At 40.9% G+C, this 26,154-nt stretch overlaps 1 protein-coding gene across 1 annotated transcript; it reads left to right on the top strand.

Moving 5' to 3' along the window:
• Positions 1-2,232: 2,232 nt before the first annotated feature.
• CHRNB3 (cholinergic receptor nicotinic beta 3 subunit) lies at positions 2,233-25,603 on the top strand. Its single transcript, XM_090258054.1, has 6 exons — positions 2,233-2,290; positions 10,765-10,916; positions 11,930-11,974; positions 22,352-22,461; positions 22,732-23,614; positions 24,849-25,603. Exons 1-6 carry the CDS (start codon positions 2,233-2,235, stop codon positions 24,981-24,983), a joined length of 1,383 nt encoding a protein of 460 aa, XP_090114180.1. The 3' UTR covers positions 24,984-25,603.
• The last annotated feature ends 551 nt before the right edge of the window (positions 25,604-26,154 follow it).

Raw genomic sequence — 26,154 nt, 5'->3', positions numbered from 1 at the left:
GCATGGCGCCTTGGTGTAAAACCTAACAATTAGTGTTGAGGAAAACATGTCCTTATTTACAATATTCCAATCTGGGGAGGGCTGCGAGCACTTTAGCTCAGAGCCCTATTTTCCCAGGGGACCCAGCACTTCCCTTGCTCTCCAAAAGGCTATAAGCCAAAACCAAGCCCAATAGTTCCCCATCACTTATCTGTCCGCTCTCTCCTTCAGGATCTGGGATATAGTGTCCTCAGCCTCCATATAACAGTCCAGGAAAACATGTGCTGTGTTGCACTGGATCATGCATGGTTCTCTCTTTTCCCTTTCAAAACCACGTGGATCTCCCTCTGCCCTTTCAAAGCTGCATGGATCTCTCTTTCCTTCTAAAACTGCATGGTGCTATCCCTGAAAATGGCTGCCGCCTTATTTTTAAATCCCTGACCATGGCCTGTTACACAGTGGGCAGGGTAACCAGTTTTGTCCATTCGCAGAAACTTTGATAGGCCCCTTATGCTTTTTCCTCACCGTTCTGTGGTCAAAACCCCTCCTATCCCCTTGGGGCCTTGGAAGAACCAAATCTATTTGCATAACTAAGACCCTAGCTACCAGCCATAGATATGCAAAGGCATCCAGAAAGCTCTCACCTTCCCCCATTCCCCAACCACAGGCTCTGGGGATTTGGGGGGCTCTGCTCTGTAACAGAGCCACCTAATCAGCGCTAGTTAAGTAATCTGCCTGAGGAGGCCCTGCCCTGCACAAGGGAAAGTGACCTTGCCACATTCCAGTCCCTTCTGCTAGTACAACCTCCTTGTCCGGATGCCCTACTGCTTATAAAGTATTTAATTTTATACAGCTTTTCAGAGCTCCTTTCTACCTGTTAGAGTGGGTGCTGCCTGATTTATGAATCATTGAATAAAGCCAATAAGATCTTTACAATTTACTCGGTTGAATTTTGTTTTTAACCTTAGCTTTGGGTGTACAACACAATTATTCGATATTTGGATATACAGTACTGCGAAATGATTACCACAATATATTTAGCTAATGTTCATCAGCACAATAGTTCCAAACTTTTTTTCTTGTGATGAGAACTTTCAGAATTTACTCTTTTAGCAACTTTCAAATATACAATATAGTATTACTAACTATGGTGACCATGCTGAACATTACATCCCCAGGACTTATTTTATAACTGGAAGTTTGTACTTTTGACACCTCTTGTATTCATATGCTTAAGCCCCAAGTCCAAAATGAAGAGAACATAGAGGAAAAATATGTATGAGAAGCTTTTCACTAACTCCCATGATACGGATTATATGGGGGAACCCCCCCAAAAACCTGAAATTAATTTCTGGAGGTCAGGCACCTCGTAATACAGACTTCCCCCACTAGATAAGTGTTCTAGGAACCCATCTCTATCAGTGTACCAGCTGGCATTGTTGTGAGAGGCTGCATTCGGCTTCAGTGAATTTTTTTTGAAGACTTGTTGTGTTTGCCCATATCTTGATGCCCACACCATGCTGAGTGTTCTTCAGTTTTAGGTAAAAATGGCATGACGCCTGTGCCCCACCCTCCCTATTCACCCAATCTCTCCCTGAGTGACTTTTCTTTTTTGTTTCCCTAAATGAAAAAAGTCCTCAAAGGGAAACGTTTTGCCAATGTGGAAGAGACAAAACAAAAAACGGCAGAAGCACTAAAAGACATCAAAATTGACTAGTTCAAAAACTGTTTTTGAACAGCGGAAAAAACATCTTGATAGGTGTATTGTTTCAAATAAAGAGTACTTTGAAGGTGACTGAAGTGTAAACATGTAAGAATAGATACACAATTTTTTATAAATAAATCCCGGGTTTTTGGAGTCCCCCCCTTATAAAATGCAGTTTTTTCTCCTTAATACAGATCGCCAGCCATAAGAGAAAATGCCACAGAACATTCAGAAGCGGTCTGGCTTCCTCCTTTCTCCGCTGCCCTGCATCTCTTTGCAAGAGAGGAAATTAATAAGTCAGGAGTTAGGACCCAGGGATACTTTGTAGCCTTACACGAGCTGACAGCTGCCTGGAAATCGATGAAGTGTACTTTACAAAACATTACCCTGATGGGAGGTGGTGGAGACTATTTTATCCCATTTCAGGTGTCTACTTTCCCCTTCGGTTCCACGTCTGACCCTGAACCACTGCATTTGCCTTCCAAACCCCCCTCATCTGATGGAAATACTGTTACTTAAAAGAAAGAAATCTTCTTTCTAAAATTGACATGATGACGCTGGCAGGTTTTATTCTGGTGCTCATTGTCCTTGGTGTGACTTCCTCAGGTAAGCACAAGTTAAACTAAATTACAAATTCATGCTTGTAGAACTATTTAAGCAAGGAAGGTGAAACTATGATGTTGATAATGTTCACAATTATAAAATGTAATGTGTGGATATCTTTAGGATCAACTTTATAATGTGGCTTTGATGCATACTTCTATAAAATCTGTATATTGAAGAAGAAATCATAACTATGAATTTCGTAATGTTTGTCCTTTTATCATTTATTGTGTTATTCCTTCTGAAACCTCATTAGTTTGGTAGGAAGATATAAAAGCAGGAAGAATGTTACCAAATGCACTGAATGTTACTCAGAGAATTGTTCAAATATTTGGCAAGGAAATTTATTAGATTGGCACTTTTATATCGTATCTACTAAAATCATGGTATTTGTGTACAGAGACTTTTGTCCAATCTATCTTGTAGACTTATATAAGTACTTTAATAAATTTGTGTATGTGGGTATATTTAGTATGTTTGTACATCACAACTAAACAAAAATATATATCAAATGTCTATGAACATGTGTGAGTTTTCTGTGACTATTATCCACCTGAAAATAGAGAAATTTTAAATAAAGAAAGAGGGCAAATTAAAGGAGAGAGGGGAAGAGAGAGAGAGGAAAAGAGAGAAGAAAGAAGGAAAGAGGAAGAAAACTGAAAACTTAGGAGAAAGTGGTCCTTTGCACCTGCTGATTTTCTGGGTTTTGAACTCATTTCACTTTTTATGTAACTTAAGAACAGGAAGCTCTTCCCCACTGCACCAAAACCAGTTAGAGCCGGGAGCCAGATGGTGAAAAAGGTGTCATTCATTCCCTTAGCAATTTCTATTTATTCATTTCTAGTATTTTTGCCACATTTGATTATTGCAATTTTCAGATGGAGAACCAAAGGCCCTGAGATAGCTTTGTCCAAGTCCTGAAACAAATCGTCACTTTCAAAGTGATAGGGCCACAAGGCACACAGTACAGGTGGACACTATCACATCCTCGAAACCACAGCCTTTCCTCATTCCAGAGACTCAGAAACAGTAATTTCTAATTGCAGACAGCATCAAATCCACTTTCAAATATCACTAAATTTGGTCTCTGCAAAGTCTGAAATGCAATTTGCCAATCATAAGTAATAATCAGCCTCTGTGTGTGTTCCCATACAATTAGTGTACATGCATCTAATGGTTGGTTTGGGGGTTGGTTTTTTGTTTTGCTTTAACTTACTAGTCTATTTACTGTTAAAGGTTGATTTTTACCACTCTTTTTCAAGGGAAATTGTTTCACTGGTTAGCAAGGGTAGTTAGCATAAACCCTCTTGGTTCACCTATGCATCCTCCTTCTGTGCATAGTAACAGTTACATAAAAAATTGGATTTGGCAGGGAGCCTGGAACTCATTCTCCACTGTGTAGGTTGCAAATGTTTGGGAGTGTATACTGAGCTGTACACATTGGTCATAGATCTATAAAGAACCTATGTAACTCTCATATTTGTGAATATTTCTAGATCCATTGGAGCCTATGTCTATATTTATATCTGTACAACTTTTCCTTAAGTTCTTTAACTTTACTACTCATTGTAAGGAAATAGTTTCTTTTTGTCACACAAATGACAAGGGGCAACCCCTCATTTTTCTATTCCTGGCTTTGGTGAAAAGGATAGTTGTGTGTGGCCATGTGACATCTCTTATATTGCTAAATCACGCTCTGTGTGTTTGTGTCTGCTCCCAGAAATAGAGGTGTATCTTATTTATCTTCGCTCACTCTTACCCCATGATGATGTAGGTTTATTCATTTAATAAATATTTACTGAGGATCTCCTGTATCCTATGAATGGTTCTAGCATGTGGGATTCAAGAGGGAATAAAACAAAACCATTCTAATAACCTCTCCTGCTAGCAAGAATCCATTAAATATTTATTATTTGGTTTCACTCTGCAGGCTAGTTCTCTGTGTTGACAGACAAGGCTACCATGTTTGTGGTATGATTTTTTTTGGACAAGGTGGTGATAATGGAAAGGAAAATCCAAATATGCCAGAAGGTATCAAAACAAAAAAGACACTTCTCCCAAACATACTTGCTGAGATTTGACATTCTCAAATTGTTTTTTTACTCTCCCAGCTGAGAATAAATAATAGTGTTGTCATCAATAAAACCGCAAATCATCATTAAGTCTTACCTGTTGTCTATACCACGGTGTGAGTGAGTTTGTCAGACTGTTGCTGAAGGTGGGTGTTGACATGGGGGTGAGGAGAGAGCAGAGGGTCTCAGCGCCTGAAAAATGGAATAACCAAGAAGAATAAAGAGGCCACAAGGTCAAGTCATAGGTTACAAAGAAAAATTTCATTGTGCAAGCTGCCACTGGGAGACTCATCCAAATAAATCTCTAGTGATTCCGCTTACTGGGTTGGGAGAGCCCCGGCCTCCTCCCTGGGCATGAGTCCCAAGCAGTCCCTCAGTAGCTTTAGTTACCTGTACCTGCTTGCCTTCTCTGTCGCTGCTGTACATGGCAGCCAGGAGTGAAGGTCTGTCCCCTAGTCAGTGGTGCATCTTAAACTTGGGCTCCCTTTTGTATCTTTGGAACAGCAACTATTTGATATTAATAGGTTACATTTGGTGGCTGTGTGGTGAACGTCAAGATCCTAGAAGCGCAGGACCTGTATAGGCTGCAGGGCCCTTCCCCAATCATCCGCTCATATTTTTATTGGGTGAAGTTAAATGCTTTGCTTAAGATCACATGGCTTGGAATCAGGACCAGAAATCATGTTTCTGATTCTGAGTCCAAGTGCCTCTCAGTGTTAAATAAATATTTGTTGGATTCTCTCTCTAAGGAGTGACAAGTTTGGCAACAGACTCAGCATCCTTAGCCAAGAGCAGTGTGCCCTCCTGGAGCCTCTCCCCGCTAGAGCAGGCCCAGTGCTCACTGATCCTCCCTCTTCTTGCTCCCTGTCCGTGGAGTTGCTTGTCTAGTCCCAAGGGAAACATTTTCTTTCTTTTAAGAAAGAAAAATGAGACATAAGTTAAGCAGGGAGAAAGAGAAAAGAGGAGGGAAAGGGGAAGAACTGGGGTTTAGAGGAGAAACAAAATGCCTTTTTTTACCAAAAGAGATGGTGGAAAGCTTTAAGAGGCAGCTTACATCCTCCGAAGATGAGCGTCAGACTAAGTGTGTGTGTTTGGGGGAAGGGGATGTGCAAAGTAGGACTCAAAGCAAGGAAATGTGGGAAGTACGTGGTCAAATCTGAAACAGGAATGCTTCCCTGCTGTAAAACTTCGGGTGTCCACCTCCAAGAAGAGTGATCACAGAGGGAGGTGCCCATATAAGAGGCCCCCGGGGAAAGCAGTGTGCCCGGTGCCAACTGTGGCAGAGGGAGATTCAGGTAGGATTAGAGAACACAGTCACCAGTGTTGAGTGTCTCTCTAAGACCAAACAAAGATTACCTGTGACCTGGATTTAGAATATTATTCTTCCCAGCAATAGATTGCTTTATACTATAGTAAAATATTTTGAAAAATACAATGCTAACAACACAACAAAAATAGCAGTAAGAATGAACATATGTTTGCAGAAATGAATTTGTTGGAGTAGTTTTTATGTGGCAGTAAGGAGAGAACATAGTGGAGGGAACGTTCTTTTGTCCCCTCAGTCCTTAAAGAATCTCATGGGCTGGTGGAAACACTGTCACCTTGGGAGTCAGAAGACCACATCCACCACTTATTAACTGAACGGGGTGGCCCTGGGCAAGTCACTTCCTCTCTGGGTACCCCAGGATCTTCACCTGTAAATGAAGGGCTTAGATCATCTTTGGAGTCCTTTCCAGCTGTATTGTCTTTGCTTTATCATTTCCCTTTTTCCTCTTGTTTAATTAATGCTGAACTTATTTATAAATACAAATGCTCTTTCATCCCTACCCGTCAGAAAGCTAACTTTGGGGTATGGGGTGGTGCTCACCTTACAAGAGAAGTTTCTTAACTTTGTCAACTTATCTTAGAATATTGGCCTTGTCTAATTAATTTAAAATATAAATCCATTTGCAAAAATTTGTTTTACACACAGCTTTTCAGGAATCCATTTATTCCTTAGCACAGACGCCACCTGTCCTGGTCATTGTGAGCACATCTACATTCTCTAGAGCTGTGGGCCAGGGTCACTCTGCCTCTGTCCTCTGTGCACAGAAAGCACCGTTATGGCCTTTTGTGTATCCATTCTTTCATTTGTTCATTCACCCAGTATCATCACATATCTGCTGAGACTCTGGCCTCAAAGAATTTAAGGTAGAAGCATTTGCCCTTCCTCATAATTTCCTATTTTACAGAAAGGACAAATCAGAAACATTCCCAGGGCTATGCTCTATGTCCTCTCCAATAACATAAATGACTTCAGCTTCTATGTTGAGAAGGTTAAGGAAGCTTGAAGATATTAGGCAAAAGCATTGAGCCTTTGGCTTCCTTCCTTCCTTTATTTTAGTCTTCCTGGTCTGTTTTGGTTACTACAGATTTGTAGTAGTCGGTTTGAGCTGCCATATCAAAATACTATACTACAGCTCTGGCTAATGGGGCTCAGCTGGTTGGAACATTGTACTATAGACCAAAAGGTCACAGATTCAATTCCTCATCAGGGCACATACCCAGGTTGCAAAGTTGATCCCTGGTCACAGCACATACAAAAAGGCAAAGAATGGATGTTTCTCTCTTTCTCTCTCTCCCTTCCTTTCTCTCTAAAAATAATGAAAAAAAAAAAAATGTCCTCGGGTGAGGATTTTAAAAAATACTATACCAAAGACTAGAGGCTTAACAAATTATTTTCTCACAGTTCTGGAAGCTAAAAATTCATGATCAAGTTGCCAGTTTTGGGTGAGAACTCTTTCTGGCTTGTAAACAGCTGCTTTCTGGCTGTGTCTTGACGGTTATTCCTCAGTGCTTGCATGGAGAGACATCCCCATCCCTCTTCCTCTTCTCATGAGGACACCAATCCTATTTGATTAGGTCCCCACCCTGATGACCTCACTCAGTCTTAATGACCTCTTTATGGACCCTATCTCTGAATATAGTCACAATGGGGGTTAGGTCTTCAACATATGGATAAGTAGGGACACAAACATTCAGCCCATAACAGCCAGTACAGATTTATACTTTTTCTCCCTTGATTCAGATAGAAGCATACTCTCTGACATTGGTAACATGAATCAAAACATATAAAGGTCCTTGAAAGAACAGATCTGTTCATTTACCTTTGGATCCACAGAGGATATGGCTTGGGGAGTTGCAATGCTGGGAATGTCAAGGCCCTCATTTTATAAGTTCCCTCCACAACATGCAACTCCACCTCCCTTCAAAATGACAGTCCTGCCAGGAAAGGGAGTTCAAGGGTACAGTCTCTGCTCTTTTAGGATCCCTCTCATACGTCCCAAATTATAATGGCTCAGGGTTGTTGGAGCTAAGGGGTGTGTGTGCATGTGTGTGTGCATGTGTGCATGCATGTGTGTGTGTGTGTGTGTCTTGGTTGAGTCAGTATTTGGTGTCTCAGCCTCCCTGGAGCCTCGCCATCTGTTGTGAGATAGCATCTTATGTAATTTGTATCCACTGGGCTGAACAAGGACATGGGCTCTCAGGGAAGGGCAGCACTCTGGCACTCTCAGAAGCTGGGACTGCACTCGGATGCACGTGACAGTGGCCACAGCAATGTAGCCAACTAGGGCCTGGGAGATCATGGTAACAACCTGGGGTGTTTTTCTAAGTCTGGTGGGAAGCCATTTGGAGGGTCGGAGCAAGGAACTGACATATGCTTTTCAGCTTTTAAGAAATGGCTCTAGGTGCTGGGCAGGAAATGAACTGTGAAAGGTGCAAGAGTGGAAGAAGTTAGGAAGCAGAACAAAAAGCGAGAGGATGGAGTTTGTGATTAGGGTGGTACCCGTGGAGATCGTGGGAAGCAATCATTGCTGCGATGTATTTTGAAGGCAATTAAGATGGGATGAGGGGTAAAGAAAGCCATGAAGTTCAGCCTGAACATGTGAACACCTATTCCCTCCCTTCCCCTCCATTGCCAGTAAGGGTTTAGGGCCTTTACAGAGTGCTGCCTTGGCAGCCGCCCAAATGACCTGCTCCTTCTTTTTTTAAGTATATTTTATTGATTATATTGTTACAGTAGTTCCAATTTTTTCCCCTTTGCTCCCCTCGGCCCAGTATCCCCCTTCCCTCCAGCAGTCCCACCCCCCTTAGTTCACGTCCATGGGTCTTGCATACAATTTCTTTAGCTTTCCCCTTTCCTATATTATTCTTAACTCCCCCCTGTCTATTTTGTACCCACTGATTATACTTCTTAGTCCCTGCCCCATTTCCCCATTTCTCCCCCTCCCCCCTCCCAGCTGATAACCCTCCAAATGATCCCCATACCTATGATTCTGTTCCTATTCTGGTTTGCTTAGTTGAATTTTGTTTTTATTTTTTAGATTCAGTTGTTGATAGTTGTGAGTTTGTTGTCATTTTAGTGTTCATCGTTTTGATCTTCTTTTTCTTAAGTAAGTCCCTTTGACTGACCTGCTCCTTAATGCAGCTCTGCCTGCTGAGAACATTGAAACATCACAGTTGGAGAATGGTTAGCTTTTAAAATAAATAAGCACAAATGCAAGGTCGCATTTCTCTCTATCACTCATTTGCATTTTAATACACTTTCTAAACTGAAAAAGAAAAGAGTGGAGGCAGACGGAGCACAAAGACTGTCTTATCCATGCCCCTGATCACTCCGAGGAGCACTATGGTGCATTTTGAATGGCTGCTCCCTTAGTAAATTGAAATTCTCATGTACACACATGGAATGTGTGCTGTTATGCTTTTCTTCCTACATAGAATTTTGGATTTTGATCCTGTAAACTTGGGGGTTGTCTTGCATGTGATCACTGTCCATCATATGTTTCTCTTAGTGGGAAAAAAAAAGGTTCTCTATGGTAAAGCATATGGTGCAGAATGAATTGCTGTAGGATATTAATAGGACACTGACTATCCAAAGAGAGGGGCTATATGTCGTCGTCGGCGGCGGCAGCCGTCCGTCTCGAGAGACGATGGTGTAGCTTCTTAAGAGTCTATCTGCACCACCGAGAATGGCTGTGCAGTCCAACTCGGGAGTGACACGGTATCTGTCTCCTCCCGTGTTGAATCGACATCTTGCGATGACGCTGGAGTGTCCTCTCCAGTGAAGCTGAAGCTACAGAGCCTGGGCAGGGTGATATGGAGGGTCTGCTGTTGCCCATGCAGCAGACCCCCGCTCTCTTCGCAGCTGAAGGGTCCAAGGGAAAGACGGAGTCAATACAGCTTGGCTTCAGGTGCGCCGCAGGAGTTGCCGGTGTTGACTACAACGTCAAACCGCCTTAGGGACTCCGGCTCCGGATTTTCTGTCGGGGTTTACTCCCTTAGCCTTTCCCCTGAAGAGGTATGCCGCAAGGCAGCGGAGGTTTTTTGGAGTCAGAGTTTTCCTTCTCTGATGTACCCTGACTGGAAGATCGAACCAGCGACACTTAGCTCACAGGCCGATGCTCAATCCACTGAGCCAAACCAGCCAGGGTCTAGGGGCTATATGTAAGCCAACAGCAAAGAGCTTCCTTGTTTTAAATTTGATAGCATAGCACTAAAAAGATACAAAACGTATCTCTAAACTGCACTCCTAAACCATTTCTTCAGCTGGAGGGTTAAAGCTTGAAATTAGGGTGCTTCATAGGCTCTCACACATTTAAGGGCAGAGCAGAGTGTTGATCCTGGACCACGGAAGGTCTACACATGAGGGAAGACTTCCTCCAGAAGAGAGTAAGAGAACAGCACAGGACAGGTGACAGGTACTCATCAGATATGTGTTGAATGCCAGGGAAATGGTCTTGACACATACCCGTCATTGGTTCGTTCATTAAACAGATATAAAATGAACACCTGCTGTGGGCTGGATAAGCATCATCAAATAAAATGGATTTGTCCCTGCCATCATGGAGCTCAAGTGGAGGACAAACTATGACAAGTACAAGGTGGGGCGAAAAGTAGGTTTATAGTTGTCCATATGGAAAAATAACACAATAATGAATAAATAATATAAGAATAAACTGTTCTGCATACTCACAACTGTACACCTGCATTTGCCCCGCCCTGTATGCAACCATTGTGAAGGAGCCAAACAGGGTGGACAATAGCACATGGACAGAGCATGTCTGTAGGGGGATGAGATGTGAGGTAGGGAGTAAGGGGTTGACAGTAGGGGATCTTCTGGGGTCAAGGAGTTGGTCTCGTGATGTGAAGATCCTGTGAGAGTGAAGTTCTGGGTAAAAGAATACAGTCTACTTTTAGCTGGGTGTTGTGGGCATGGAAAATGGTTAAAGGGAACCCCAGTATCCTCAAAACTGTCTTTGCTGAATTGGACTGGTGGAAATACATTAGAGTTCAGGCCACGGGAATGTTAAAGCAGTCATTGTACCTCTCCCATTAATTCAGGATCTCCCATGATTCTTGCAGCCACTGCAAAATTCAGTTCAATAGCCGAAAATGAAGATGCCCTCCTCAGACATTTATTCCAAGGTTATCAGAAATGGGTTCGCCCTATATTAAATTCCAGTGACACCATAAAAGTCTACTTTGGATTGAAAATATCTCAGCTCGTAGATGTGGTGAGTAATCCTGGGCACCAACCTAAAAAGAACATGCATTTCTTAACCTGCTTGTGAGTCTGAGATTTTATTTTGTTTTCTTTCCCATGTCTGACATTTTGATCTTAACTATAATTTACTGTGAGAGAAAATCTGCCCCAAGAAGCCAGTGAAATGACCCAAGGAAAGAATGAGAAGTGTCACAGAGTACATTTTTGTTGCAACACTATTAGTGTGGGATTTTTTGCTGGATGGTCAATATGGTTGCTAGGATGGGCATTGCCTCTGGTGGATTTGCTGTACCCAGGGTGGAAAGCAGGGGCTGGAGAGGAGGGAGAATTGAGCCTTGGGGCTAATCCAGTGTCCTCTCAGCTGTGGGAGGGCTGGCAGGGGCATCTGCATGAAGAGAGGGCAGAGATGATGACCACACCAGAGCAAGTGCTTGGGCTACTCCACCATCCTCCTGGAGCTCGTTAGGACCCCATACCTCCCTCATTTCGCATTCTTTGCTAATTTCCTTGCTAAACTTGCTAAGCCATGATTGCGCCCCTGGAAAATCAGTGAACTGTAAGCAATGAGATTCTGCAAAATCATCTTGCCGTGGTCCCTACAGTCCCAGAATAATCCTCCCACATTTCACAAATCCCCCACCCCACCACACATGCACACACACTCACCCACCCCAGCTGACTCAATGCCCCAAGATTCCTTCTAGATAATCATGCAAAGCCCATCTCCAATTTAGCTAATATTTAATTCTACTTGGCACCATGAAAGTGCTTTCTGGGTTATGCAATTATATATAAATATCACCACAATGAACCACTACTTGCTTTAATTATTATTTTTCATTTTAAGCAAAATATGCATAACATTTTAGGAGCCTGTGCCATTTAACTATTCTTAAGTTGAAAATCCTTTACACTTTGATCACCTCAAAGGTAAGACTCAGAGAGCTCTTTCTAACCCCCCAAAATACAAAATGCAACTTCCTTTAAATTGAATTTCCATCTTTTTAATTGTCATTTTCTTAGGATGAAAAGAACCAACTGATGACAACAAATGTGTGGCTCAAACAGGTAAACGTTGATCCAGGGATTGTATCTGCCAGGTTAATTATTTCCATTCTCTTGAGAAAGGTTCCCATTTAAAAAATAAGTATCTTTCTCAGGGAGATACTTGGGAGTGGTTGGGTCTATTATTGTTTTGTTTTCTTTTGCGAGAGTCAGAGAGCAAGTCTTGGACACTGATGGGCGTGCCTTCCTCTGCTGTTGCTCCTGCAGGGTGTGTCCATGGGGTGGTGGTGGGTGACTGTCAGGGAGGCATGGGCACTGGCCTCTGGGCTACTTGGAGGAAAGGGTGTAAGGGCTCCAGGGTGCAGCTTTCCCCTGTTTAAGGTACTGCAACTGGATGAGAAAGTCAGGGATGTTCAATTCTCCCTCACTCCACTGGTCCTCCGTGGGGAAAAATCTACCCCAACATGTTTTGTTTTTCCCTAGAAAGAGGAAATAAGAAATGACAGAAGGCTGTCCACTGTTGATTTCAGAACAAAGTGAAACCCAAACAAAATAATGCATGTATGTTTTTTTCTGATATAACTAGCAATGTGTTTTGAATGGTCTTTAGGTCTCTGCTTAGATGATTGCTGTTAGCTTGACTATAGTCTGTTTCCTAAAAGAGAAGCATCAGTTCAGAGGAGCTTGGTCTAGAGTTGTCAGGAAATCATTACCTTTCAAAACCCAATTTTGTGTATGTGATATGAAAAGAGAAAATATTGACAATGTCTTGATAGGAGAAGAGCAGTTTGGTTTAATTGCTTATTTTTGTTTTGGTTAGTAATTACTTCTTTTTTAAATTTTGTTTTTAATCCTCTTCCAAGGATATGTTTATTGATTATAGACAGAGAGAAAGGGAGAGAGACAGAGAGAGGAACATCGAGTGAGAGAGAAACATCAGTTGTTCGTTGCCTCTCGTAAGCGCCCCGACTGGGGATCGAACCTGCATGGAACGATGCTTCGACCAATTGAGTCACTCGACCAATTGAGCCACCCGACCAGGGCAGAAATTACTAGTTTTTTAATGAGTATCCAATACTGCCTAATCTTCCATAAATTTAAAATCTTCCTGGTGGGGCTGTCTTAAATATCACACTTAATTTTAACATACTGACATAATACTTTCCAGTTCTTTATATTGAAATGAGTTACCTGTTATGGTTTAGTAGACATTGTTTAGTTCTTTCTGCTAATTGCTTATAAAGAACAATGGGTACAAGACACTGTGAGGGGAGTCCATAGGCTTCATTTAGTGTCATTAAACTTTTATCAGACTTAGAGAATTATAATATTTATTACTTTCAGTTTCTCTGATTCTATACTTGGTAGCTATGTTAGCAAGTTAGGAAATAGGTCTGCATATTATTTTACTTGGAAATAAAAATGTTCAGGAGAAAGTAGTAAGTGCAGAATGTAGATATAAAAATATGATTTAAATAATTGTATTTTTCTGTATACCTCTTCCATTCCTCAGTGACTTATCCTGCTTTTGCACTTTAGAAGCTGTGAAATTTGGAGGCATTTTGAGCTCCTAAAAATCAATAAGAAATCCTGTATTTGAGCCTGTAGGGGAGAGGAGAAAAACTTTTCTGTTAATGAGTAGATAGGTTGAGGGAGTCCAGAAAAATAAAATAACAAACAGACTTTCACTGCTTCACACACGTCTCCTTCTTGAGCTTAATCTCTCACATAAAACACTGGTCTGGGGACTCTTGTCCTTTAATATTGAGATAGTAGGTGCTTTTCCCTTTCTTGAGATTTTGGAAATAAGAAAGCGTTTCAGCCCAAAAAGACAAGGTTAGACGGGAAGGGAAGAAGTCACAGGCTCCTCAGGCCTTAACAAAAACTTTGGAAATGACTTTCAGCAAAGTGGTGCCATGGGAATCAGAGGGGCCTGGTGAATGCCTCCAGGTCAAGACAGAAACAAAATCCAAAAATGTCCACCACCCACAATGGAACAAGAGAAATCTGTAGGCCTGGGGGCATCTGAGGCTTGAAGAGCCAGCCTGCTGACTTAGGTCCCCACTTCATTAAACTGGCGAGAATAATAGGCTCTGATTGATTTAATCTGCAAAGGGTTGTCATATCTCTTACCTTATTTACATTTCCCAGTCACTCTGGATTAGCAAAGCAGTTATCATCATCCCCATTTACAGAGACCGAAGAGTCTAGTGACTAACTCATCTGGCTGGAACCTGGGTTTCCCTGGTTCGGGCTTCTCTGCCACATCAGCCTTTGTACTAAACATCAAGACCTGTTTCTAAATCATAGGAGGAGTCAAAGTAGGGAAACAGCTGCACATTTCATAGATCCGCAGAGAATATTACCTAAGCTGTTCCATTCACAGACTGGATTTGGACTAGAACGTCACAATAGTTATCAGTCGATAAGGGCTACGCTATAGCACAAATGATATGAGCAAAAAAAGGATGAATTCTATGGCATGAGTGGCAGGCAGGGAAGGCTGCATGGAATAGGATGCATTTGAGCTCTGCCATGAAGCTACTTTATGGGTTTAAAAAAAAAATCTTTTTAAGGATAAAAGAAAATGATGATAAAAGCATAATAAAATTAATGTAAAAAGAAACTTTAACTGGTGTTTTACACAGATCTCAGTTTCAGAGCAGCTATTAACAATAATACCTAATATTTATTGAGTGTTAAGTGCTTAGGCACTATGCTGAGTGTTTCATGAGCATGAACTCAGTTAATTCTCACAGCTACGTATAATGTAAAGTCTGTTATGATTCCCACTTTGCAGATGAGAAAACTGAGGTTTGGAGAATTGAAGTCACTTGTGTGAGGTTCCACACTGTTAAATGAAGTTTAGCTTATATGAAGAAGCTATTCCCTTCCTCAGAATGGAGGGGGCTGATGGAAGGTGTCCAGTTCTCACAATGCTGTCCCCATGTAGTCTAGTTTCCTAATCTTGGTCTTCAAAGGCTTTGATTCCTCAGTCCCTAGGACATCTCATGGAGTTGGTCTAGAAAAACATTTAGGAGAGAAGGAATTAAGGACTCACAGCACTCACAGCACCTTCCATTCATTCCACAGTGTTTATTGAGAGCCTACTTAGTGCCAGGCATTCTGCTAGATACTGGATATACAAAGAGTAAAACACAACCCTGCCTTTAAAGAAAGAACATAGTGTTACTGTGTTTAAAAAAAAAAAAAAAACTACTGTAATATGATAAACATCATAAAGAACGTATACATAGGTACTGTCTTATTACAAAAATGAAAATGAGACAGGGAGAAAATTGGGGAGAGCTTCCAAGGGGGGGGGAGATATTTAAATTGGGTCTTATAGAATCAATAGAAGTTGTGCAAGCTAAAAAGGTGAAGAAGTTGTGAATCACCTGAATATCATTCCCAATAACAAGACTTTCCAAAGCTCTCACACCAGAGCAAACCTCTTGGACATTCTTTCCAATTACCCTGTGTAACTCTGTCAAAATTAGATAAAAGTGATCATACCCTACTCTTTTCTCACTTCCCATCCAGACACTGAAAATTACTCCCTAATTTATAGCTACAGAGAGAATAAACTTCTACCTGGTGGGAACAAAAGCATGTTCCGTGTTGGCATACAAAACTGAGATGCTTGTTTTTGTTTGTTTGATTTTACCTAATTCTTCTGTCTTATCCTCTATTTCCATAGTTCTCCTTTGGCATAGTTAGACACTCCTCTTCTATCTTCTCAACCAAGAACTTTATCAAGCACAAATTTAGTGACATCCTGAGAAAGTCCTTTATGTGGAGCTATTTTTATTGTATTGATTTATTTTGCAAATTCATTTGTCTTCCTCCTTCGCGCACAGAGAAATCAAAACCCTACAAATTATAAATAGATTTTTAACAAGACTCACTGAAACTGCATGAGAAGGTACTTAGTGCCTTAGCCTCTCAGATTCTGCTTTGTCATGTTCAGGGCAGGGCAAACTGCATCGCAAGCACCTTAAAGGTAATAGGAAATGAAGCCAACCTTTCGTTAAGGACCCAAGTGTCAGACCCTTTGCCCAGTTGGTATCATGTGAATAATCACTACAATGACAGATGTCTAATTTACTTACTCAACAAGCGTTTACTGTGTGCCTACTATGTGCTGGGCACTGTGTAAGGCACTGGGCTAGGCACTGTTGGGTATAAACACCAATAAGACAATGAGATTCTGAGTGAGCCAGCTTCACCATAGCTGAGAGCAGTTTGCTCTCCTCTCTCCATGATGACCCTGAGGAAAATAAAGCTACCTGCCTGTCTGCCAAGGCCAACATCTTAAACTGGTGGTGTTCCTCCAATAGTGATTCCTGTTTTAGGTCAATAAAAAGTTCAGCGAACATAATGAAGTTCTCTGTAGATAGATCCCTGGGGCTGGTCTTTGCTGAGGAATAAGAAACAAGCCTGCTGTGAAAGGGAAAGCCTTGCTGTAAAGCTCTGGATGATCTCCCCAAAGCCTATTTATCTTGACCTTCTCTGCAGCCTCACTCTGACCTGAGCAAGGGAGGCCAGTTTGTTCTTCTGATTCAAGTGGGCCCTGAATAAGAATTGAGCGAAGTGACTTAGGCATCAAAAGTCCTGCTACATAAACCTGGGCAAGTCCTTTCACCTCTCTGACCCTCAGTCTCTTCATCTATCAAGTAGAAGCAATGCTTAGCTCACAGAGTCCTTGGGAGGTAAAGGAGATCCTGTGTGTGAATGTGACTCATACATTATCTGGCATGGAATGGGGACTCAATAAATGTCATTTCCTTGTGCCACCTCTATAGGGTTTCTCATCCTTAATGACAAATTCCATCTCTTGGCACTGACAACTCATGGAGGTAATGGGAATATGTGACATATAATATGTCATGTTGCTGCCTTTAAGATTAAAAGATTCAGCATTAAGTTGGTTTTAAGAACTTCTCATCTAACCTTTAAGCTAACTGAACTTCCCAGGGATGTCTCAAAGGCTGCAAATCAAAGCAATAGCAAAGAATATTTGTCCCTTACTATCTAGTTGTCTTAGTATTAAACTAAGAACGATTTGAAGAATTTACTCATGGTAAAAAAAAACAACAACTCATGATTTAGGTTTAAGTGAAATTGTGTTCTGAATTACAGTAATAGCTAGACATTTATGAGTGATATTTCAGGAAATACATGTAAGAAAAAATGATTTTAAAGGAATATTTATGACATGGATTTGAAATTGTACCCTTCAGAATTAAGAAACCTAGACTTGGAGTACCTTTCCATTTTTTTTTAGTGATAGATTAACTTTGATACTTGGCCCTGACCTGCCCTGCGCTCTCCCGTTTCCTGCTCGATCCCAGCTCTCACCTGGGAGCTGTGGGAAGCGGAGCTGATATTTGCAAAGGGCTGTGAGAGTCTTGGCTAGAGCATGCTACGTGAACACAGGATATTATTTCTAATCTCTTGCTTGAAGAAGGGAAAGGCAGGAGGTTCATCTCCAGATGCCCCAGGCGATTCAGAGACAACAGGGAAGTGCCCAGAAAGTCTCACAGCTTCTTAAAGGACAAGAGAGAGGATTTGGGCTCTGACTCCTCATCCTGACCTTGCTGACTAGAACACGTCATCATTTTGGGGTACAGGGGCTCAGGCAGCATCCTGGTGGACACCCATCCCGGTAGAAATTCGGTGAGCCTCTCTGGATGGGCGTGTGTCAGGGCCAACGTCTCTGACTCCTCAGGTCTGTCTACGGAACACCAAGCATGTGAAGGCGATTCTCTCATCCCCGCAAAGGAGTGCAACTAGGAAAGGGCGATCCATGTGTGGAACATGGGGCTCCAGTGCTCTGTCTCTTCTGGGCACACCAGAGCAAGCAGCGCTGACCAGAAGTCCCACCTGGCTCCTTTTTCGTTACTGGCCAGGAACACAGCCTGAATCCACTCTAGCTCTCTTTATATCCTTCTCAAGGACCCAAACGCATCCCTCCTCCACCCATGCACCCATTTCTGCCCTCCCACACACTGTTCCATCTATGGCAGACCTCCCTGCTCCAACCCACACTGCTCCTCCTTACTCTTCAAGTCTCAGCTTAGATGTTAGCTCCTCAAAACTACCTTCGCTGCCCACAATGCTGCTCGGTATCTTTATACCCAAATTGTACCCCACTCCCCTTCACAGCAAGGACCACAGGTGTGTTTTCTATTTGTCTGTTACTTTACTTGTTTATTGTCTGAGGCAGAACCAGGCTAGGAGTACGGTGGTGGTGTGTTCCATGTGAGCACAAGCTGTGAACCCCATAATATACCACTGCCTTGGTGTTACTTCTGGCCACAGCTGTGCGTGCTGCTATTGGAAGGCCAGGAGGCAAGGCCGCCATTTGCACCAGGGCAGGAGCTCCAGAACAGTTGCTGTCCCCCTTCCTCCTTTGCGGTGCAGAACTGGGCATAGGGGAAGACTGTCTGTGCCTGGAGAAGAGAAAGAACTGGATCCAAGAAATAGGCAACTTCGTTTCCAACAACCTCAATGGTACAAACGGAGGAACTGCGGGGGCTGGATTCATCAGCGGTGCTCACCAACATTGTTTTTGCGAGACAGAGCTAGGCTATAAGGGCACAGCTCCAGTCAGTCCCTCTGCCCGGGCGTGTGTCTGTCTGGGGCTCGCTGCCTGCTCAAGGTCTACTCAGATTCTCCCCAGATCAGCTGAGAATGTTTTAGTTACACATGTCAGAAAAACCAACCCAGACTGGCATAAGCATAAATAAAAGTCATTGCCTTTCACAATCTGAAAAATGCAAGGACAAGGCTGGCTTTACCTGCAGCTTGATCCAGGTGCTCAAGCAATATTCTCAGGGCCTGGTGTTCTTTCTGGGTGTCTCTGGGCTCCACGTCCCCTGGGTGGCTCTGTTCTCATCCAAGCCCTCCTCTAGTGGTAACAGGTGACTACTTCAACTCGTCTGGAAGTCCTTCCTATGTTCAAGTTCACTAGGAAAGAGTATAGCCAACCTCTTTTCCAGTGGTCCCAGAAGTCTCATGGTGTTGTACTGACTCTGATCTGGTCCCTGAAGATCAAGGTGGGCAGGTTCGAACTGCAGGCACCCTCCTGGAGCAGAAGGAAGGGTCAGACCCTCCCACAGCAGGAGGGTGACACTGGTGGGATTACCTGAAAAAGCAAGGAACTAGATTAGCCAAGACAAATCTTAAAAAGGAGAATAGAGTTGAAGGATTCACATTACATGGTTTCAAAACATACTAGAAAGTGATGATTATCAAGACAGTGTGATATTGGGGAAAGCAGAGACATATAGATGAATGAACCAGAACAAAGAGCCCATAAATAGACCTACATGCATATATGGTTAACTGATTTTGGGCAAATGTGTAAAAGTAATTCAATGGAGAATGTTTAGTCTTTTCAACAAAACGTGCTGAAACAATTGGATATCTATATGCAAAAAAAAAAATAGAAAAAGAAAGATAAAGAAAATGAAAAGAAAAAAACATAACCTATATTCACATCATAATAAAAAAATTAACTCAAAATGGGTGTTAAATCTAAATGTAAAATGCAAAACTGTAAAATTTCTAGAAGAAAACATAAGAGAAAATCTTTGTGACCTTGGATTAGGCAAAAAATTCTTAGATATGACATAATTCATAAAAGATAAAATTGGTAATGAACTTCATCAAAATTTAGAATGTCTGTCTTGTGAAAAATGCTGTGAAGAGAATTACGAAACCACATACTGTAGGGAGATACTGCAAATCAAATATTTAACAAAGTGCTTTTATCAAGGATATATAAAGAACTCTAAAAACTTAGAGTAAATGAAAGTTATCTCTGAGTCTCCTGGTAGTCTTCCTTTGCCTGTGTTTCCTTCCTTCCTTTTGGATGTATCTTGGAAAAATGCGTCTTGGATTTTAAGTAAAATATGACTCTTTGGTACAATAAAAACATATTTGAAAACTCAAAAAATAAAAATAAAAAAGAGAGAGAGAGAAATAAGTAGCAACCCAATTAAAAAATACGCAAATATTTATGTTCTGACTGGTGTGGCTCAATGGGTCAGGCATCATCCTGCAAAGTGAATGGTTGCTGGTTCCATCCCCTGTCAAGACCCATGCCTGGGTTGCAGGTTCAGTCCCCAGTCAGGGCATGTACAAGAGGCTACTGATTGTTGTTTTCTCTGTCACATTGATTTTTCTCTTCCTCTCTTTCTCCCTCCCTCCCCCTCCTCTCAAAAAAAAAAAAAAATTAAAATTTTTTTAAGAAACACAAAGAGTTAACAACCATTTCACCAAATAAGATATATGGATGGCAGACAAGCATGTGAAAAGATGTTCAACATTATCAGTCATTAGGAAAATGCATATTAAAATCCATAGTGAGATACCACTGTACAACTATTATAATGTGGTTGAGATTTTAAAATGTGGCCATACCAAGACTGGAGAAGATGCCAAATGACTGGAACTCTCATACATTGCTAGTGGGAATGCAAAGTGCTGCAGCCACTCTGGAACAGTTTGGCAGTTTCATATACATCCCAGTCCTAGATATTTACCCAAGAGAAAAAAAAAGTTTTTCCGCCCAAAGCACTGTACCAAATGTTGATAGTGGCTTTATTGACGATCATTAAAAAGTGAAAATAATCCAAATATTTTACCTGGTGAATGGATAAATTGTGGTATATTTATACAATGGAATACTATTCACTAATAAAAATGAACAAACTATTAATACAACATAGAAGAATCCAAAACCCATATGATAAGTAAAAGAAATCAGGATCAAATGGCTATCTACTACATGACTTCATTTATATGACATTCTAGAAAATGCAAAATTATAGGACTGGAAACTAGGCCAGTGGTTGCCAAAGGTTAGGGACGTGGGAAGGGTTGATTACAAATGGGGAATTTGTTGAGCAACAGAGCTGTTCTGGTATCCTGATAGTGTTAGTGCTTACACAACTGTTTGCATATAGAACTATACACAAGAAAGGTGAGTTTCATTGTAAATAAACTTTAAAAGCATAAATGAGGGAAAAGTGAAACAAACAAATAAAAATGCTACTCTGAGTTCCCTTCAACATTTCTGAGAGTCAGACCTACTGCTGATGGTAAAATTCTCCTTGGCAAGAGACAAATTATTCATAGGAACGAAATTATATTTGCTTTTCAAAATGGACCGAGGAAAAGGGGAAAAAAGGCTAAGCCTGTGAGCACCAAGTAAATATGGTAAACACTTTATTAGTTTGGACTCTTAAACTGTCAGTTTTCATATGCATGGTTTGTCCATACTCATGCAATTTTTTATCCTTGAGAGTGTAGCTTCTTAAAGACTCATACCTTTTAAAATTTGTTTTTCAAAGATTGAGCCTCACAAATACCATCTAAAACAGACAATGTCACATTTGAAGTGTGTAGTTCTATCATTTTCAGACATCAGGCTTATTTTAATATTTTACCACCCAGTCAAGTCGTCCATCTGCTGACTTCTGAATTTTTAATAACAGAGTTGGCATCACTGGGCTCCAGGAAGCTTCACAAAGGGCATACCCTTCTAACTTTCTGAAATGTCATTTAATATTATCCTACAGCATTATTCTGCTGTCCACATGAGGGACAGTAGAATAGAAAATTTTAATTTTCGGGTCAGATTTCATGAAATATCGGATCCAAAATCTTTTTAAGAAAGTCCATTTCTACTGTAATTGGATCATCCGCATATCATCCTCTTAACCTTCATAATCAAATCAGTTAATGGTCAGGTTTGTTAACCTGGATCCATCAGCCCCTATAAAACATGCTAAATGATTTCATTCTATTATGAGAAAAAATATGTAAGCATTTGGAGGCTAACAATATTAGGAATATAATTTAAAATTATAATTCAGTGCTCACAAAATAAATTCAGATTAGAATTTAGGAAAAAATTCTTGGAAAATATTTTTTTATTGGATAGAAGTTATAATGTCATCAAGAGTAGTCAGCAGAAACTGGATGTTCCATATTAACGTAGTGAGTGGATGTTTGTCCAAGACTCTTGAGTGACATTCAAAATCACTTGTATCCTTCATCATGAGATTAAAATATTGCTGGACCTAGAATAAACTGAGTTAGATAGATAATTGTTTTTTGTTTCTTAAGAGCAAATAGCCTGACAAAATGGATCATGAATTAGTGTCTTTTGTTGCTGAGCCTCTTCCTTGTGAGGTAGATGTGGTAATTTTGGATACCCTGGTGGGTGGGCCTGGGCAAGACCATAGACCCTTCTGACGCAAGCCCTGTCTTTCCAGCTGCCACAAAGAGGGTCATAATATCTAACACAGATGAATTTGCCCTTTTTAAATAAAACACTGGGTTAGTAAATTAGCATAAACTTGAAGACCTCAATGTGTAGAAAACTGAATGGTCAGAATAAAATTAAAGTATGCTAATTTTATGCAGGAATGGACAGACCACAAATTACGCTGGAATCCTGAGGAATATGGTGGAATTCATTCTATTAAAGTCCCATCAGAATCTCTCTGGCTTCCTGACATAGTTCTCTTTGAAAAGTAAGTACTACAGAAGAAAAGGACATTGGGCAGATTAGTACTACAGATAGACAAGCCTGATGTTGGTAAAATAAGTGAGAGTAATGCACAGCTTCAAGTAACAAGAGTATTGTTTCTTTTTGAGATATTGTTTAACCCTGTAGAAGGAAAGCAATGAAATACAAATAGCACCGTGGTAGGCAAAACAAAACTAAACTAAACTAAAAATGAAAAAAAAAAAATACCCTCATGTGTTCAACTTGCCATTAAATAAAACTACTTTTACTACAGTGCAGATGGACATTTTGAAGGTTCCCTCATGACCAAAGTCATAGTGAAATCCAATGGAACTGTCATTTGGACCCCACCTGCCAGTTATAAAAGTTCATGCACCATGGATGTCACGTTTTTCCCATTTGACCGACAGAACTGCTCCATGAAGTTCGGTTCCTGGACTTATGATGGTACCATGGTTGACCTCGTTTTGATAAATGAAAATGTCGACAGAAAAGACTTCTTTGATAATGGAGAATGGGAAATACTGAGTGCAAAAGGGATGAAGGGAAACAGAAGAGACGGTTTATACACGTATCCATTCATTACTTATTCCTTCGTCCTGCGTCGCCTGCCTTTGTTCTACACCCTCTTCCTGATAATCCCCTGCTTGGGACTCTCTTTTCTGACAGTTCTTGTGTTCTATTTACCTTCTGATGAAGGAGAAAAACTTTCATTATCAACATCTGTTCTGGTTTCCCTGACAGTTTTTCTTTTAGTGATTGAAGAGATAATCCCATCTTCTTCAAAGGTCATTCCGCTCATCGGAGAGTACCTATTGTTCATCATGATTTTCGTCACCCTGTCGATTATTGTGACTGTGTTTGTCATTAACGTTCATCACAGATCTTCTTCAACTTACCATCCCATGGCACCTTGGGTTAAGAGGCTATTTCTGCAAAAGCTTCCTAAATTGCTTTGCATGAAGGACCATGTGGATCGCTACTCTTTCCCAGATAAAGAAAAGAGTAAATCGGTAGTGAAAAGTAAAGTCCTAGAAAAAAGGAAACAGAAACAGATCAGTGATGGAGAAAATGTTCTGGTTGCTTTCTTGGAAAAGGCTGCTGACTCCATTCGATACATCTCAAGGCATGTGAAGAAAGAGCATTTTATCAGCCAAGTGAGTAAATTGCTATTCCTAATACTGCTGCCATCGAGGCGTGCAAGAATAAGTGTTTTCACTTCGACTTACAACAAAATGCTGTCATTGTTTGAAACATGACATGATTAGCTAGCTGCTTTACATGTATGAAATATAAAACGAACCCTGACATAAATTAGGGATTTGGGTATGGATTTTTAAGAAGTTCACAAAAACAGAATGAGCAAAAGTGAAGCAACTATATATTAAGCACTATTCCTTATGATTAGAATTAATTCAATTTAAAATAATTCTATTCTACATTTTCAATAGGCTATTCTGGTCTCTGGTAACTTCTCATTTTTATATGGGATGATGGATATTTTTATCCATAGTATTTAGAAATAAAGGCAGAGAAAGAATCAGATTTTTAAACTAATATATAAAATACAGTGTTATAACCAGTAGCTTGATGAGAGAAACAGGTGTAGTTATTTAACTCACAGATTTGAAAAAGGGAAGTGTGGCTAGAGTGTGAGTTTCAGGTTCTAAACAGTCCTGGACTCTGCCTATATTCCAGATGACTTGAGACATGGTACATAATCCCAATATCATAGATACAGGACATTTATTTTCTTTGAAAGATGAGAACTGGCCTGTCCTTCAGACTTCTATAGCCTCACTGTTTTTCCTGCTCTGACCTTGCCCTTCCCTCCCACCTCCACCCGACTTCCCTTCCTCCAAAGGGAGTTGGTCTCCTCTCTCCCCTATGAATTCCTGTCATCTCCAGGTCAGTTCTCCTTCTCGGCAGTATCCATCATTCCGGAGCTGTAACAGTCAAATCCATGTGTGGAGTTGAAGAAAAAAAGTAGGCTTCTGACATTGGGCTATGAAAATTTGTAATTTATAAATATGTGGTTCATTTAAAATGTAATATCAGGAAGCATCACACTGAGAGATACTGGCTTTTTATTTGTGTAAAATAATCAGGCTTTCCCCATTTTAATCTGTAATGTTTACAAATGCATACATGATTCTTTTGTTTCCATTTTACATCTTCAATGTTGATGAAAGTGTTCACATGCTGTTTAGTTTGGGCACTGTAGTGAAGTTGCCAGGGAGAATCCAAGCCTATATTGCGGGTAATGTGTTAGGTGTGTTTTGAAAACTGATGGGCTGTAAATCTCATTATTACTCTTTTTAAGTCCCTTGGAATGAATTCAGAATGGTTGCCCAGCATCGTAAATGGAAGGTATCTTTTTCTCTTTTGCAGGTAGTACAAGACTGGAAATTCGTAGCACAAGTTCTCGACCGCATCTTCCTATGGCTCTTTCTGATAGTGTCAGTGACAGGATCTGTTCTGATTTTCACCCCCTCTTTGAAGATGTGGCTACATAGTTACCACTAGGAACAAGTCTTCAGAGCAATCTAATATACGTCCCATAGAGACAAAATTACACCTTAGAACCGACACTCAACTAGCATGTATGTACAGTGTCCAAATGCATTGTGCTCTTTAGAAGGGTCTGTGTCATACTCATGGAAACTGAGCCTTGGTAAATGGGTTTGCCCACAATAAGTTCAAGGTTGCCATTAGAGTGGTTTGGGTTTAAGTAAAGCAGAAGCTCCACAGGCCCCTGCTTTGGCTTCCACAGTCATTCGGGGAGGAGTCACATGTCCAGGCCTGAGGCCACAAGCCAGAACACACAAGGATTGTCATTGGCAGGAGACATATACTCCCAGGAAGCTGGACAGAGGCCTAACTAAGACTGGGCCCATGGAGAATTCAAGGAGGCTTCTGAGTGAAGGTTCTGTGCGGGCAGGACTTAGGTCTCCTGTATCTACTGCGGTCCTTGCTGGTTTTGCCTGAGTTGCACCTTGGGCTATGTGTTGCATTCCTCTAGCAATGTGGATGAACATATCTCAACAAGCATTTGGAGAATTACACTGGAATGACAGCCCTTGCCCAGCATAATTGTTACTAGGAAGATTCCAAGATGCCATTGGTTCATTAATGTCCCCCCACCCCCGAACATGTTATTCATTAAAAACAGTCTCACTTGTAAGGCTGGCATTATTCTAGGCTTTCCATTCTGTTTCTTTTCTTCCTTTCTTTCCTTTTTTTTTTTTAATTAAAAAAAATTTGGTGAGAACATTTAAGTTCTACTCTCTTAGAATTATTCATAACATTACAAAGGTTTTCAGATGGTGAAACTGCTGTGAACTGGGATTTGCTTTAAGATCATCTCAAAATAACCTACAGTAGAAACAATGTCATCTGCAATCAGAAGTACAATCATTAACGCCCATTATCATTTCCTAGAAAAGGGAAATACCTGCACTGAACATTCTCAGATAATGCTGTTTTTAAGTCCCCACATCTGATCTAATCCATTTCAACAGTAACCACTAGGCTTTCCATTCTTCTCTCTCTCCCTCTCTCTCTGTCTCTCTCTTGTGAGAGCATGTAAGTTCTACTCTCTTATCTAATTTCAGTTATACTATACAGTGTTATCAACTATGGTCACCATGTCTTACATTAGCTCCTCAGATCTCATTCATCTTATGTTTGAAAGTTT

This window comes from Furipterus horrens, unplaced genomic scaffold (genome assembly GCF_987537825.1).
Source record: "Furipterus horrens unplaced genomic scaffold, mFurHor1.1.pri manual_scaffold_12, whole genome shotgun sequence".
Lineage (NCBI taxonomy): Eukaryota > Metazoa > Chordata > Mammalia > Chiroptera > Furipteridae > Furipterus > Furipterus horrens.
The sequence above is the reverse complement of the archived record's forward strand: the minus strand, read 5'-3'. Positions and strand labels throughout refer to the sequence as shown.

Coding starts and splice junctions, on each gene's coding strand:
- CHRNB3 (XM_090258054.1), top strand. CDS start 2,233: ATGATGACGCTGGCAGGTTTTATTCTGGTGCTCATTGTCCTTGGTGTG. Junction 10,917..11,929: donor TATCTCAGCTCGTAGATGTG/GTGAGTAATCCT, acceptor TCATTTTCTTAG/GATGAAAAGAACCAACTGAT. Junction 22,462..22,731: donor GACATAGTTCTCTTTGAAAA/GTAAGTACTACA, acceptor CTTTTACTACAG/TGCAGATGGACATTTTGAAG.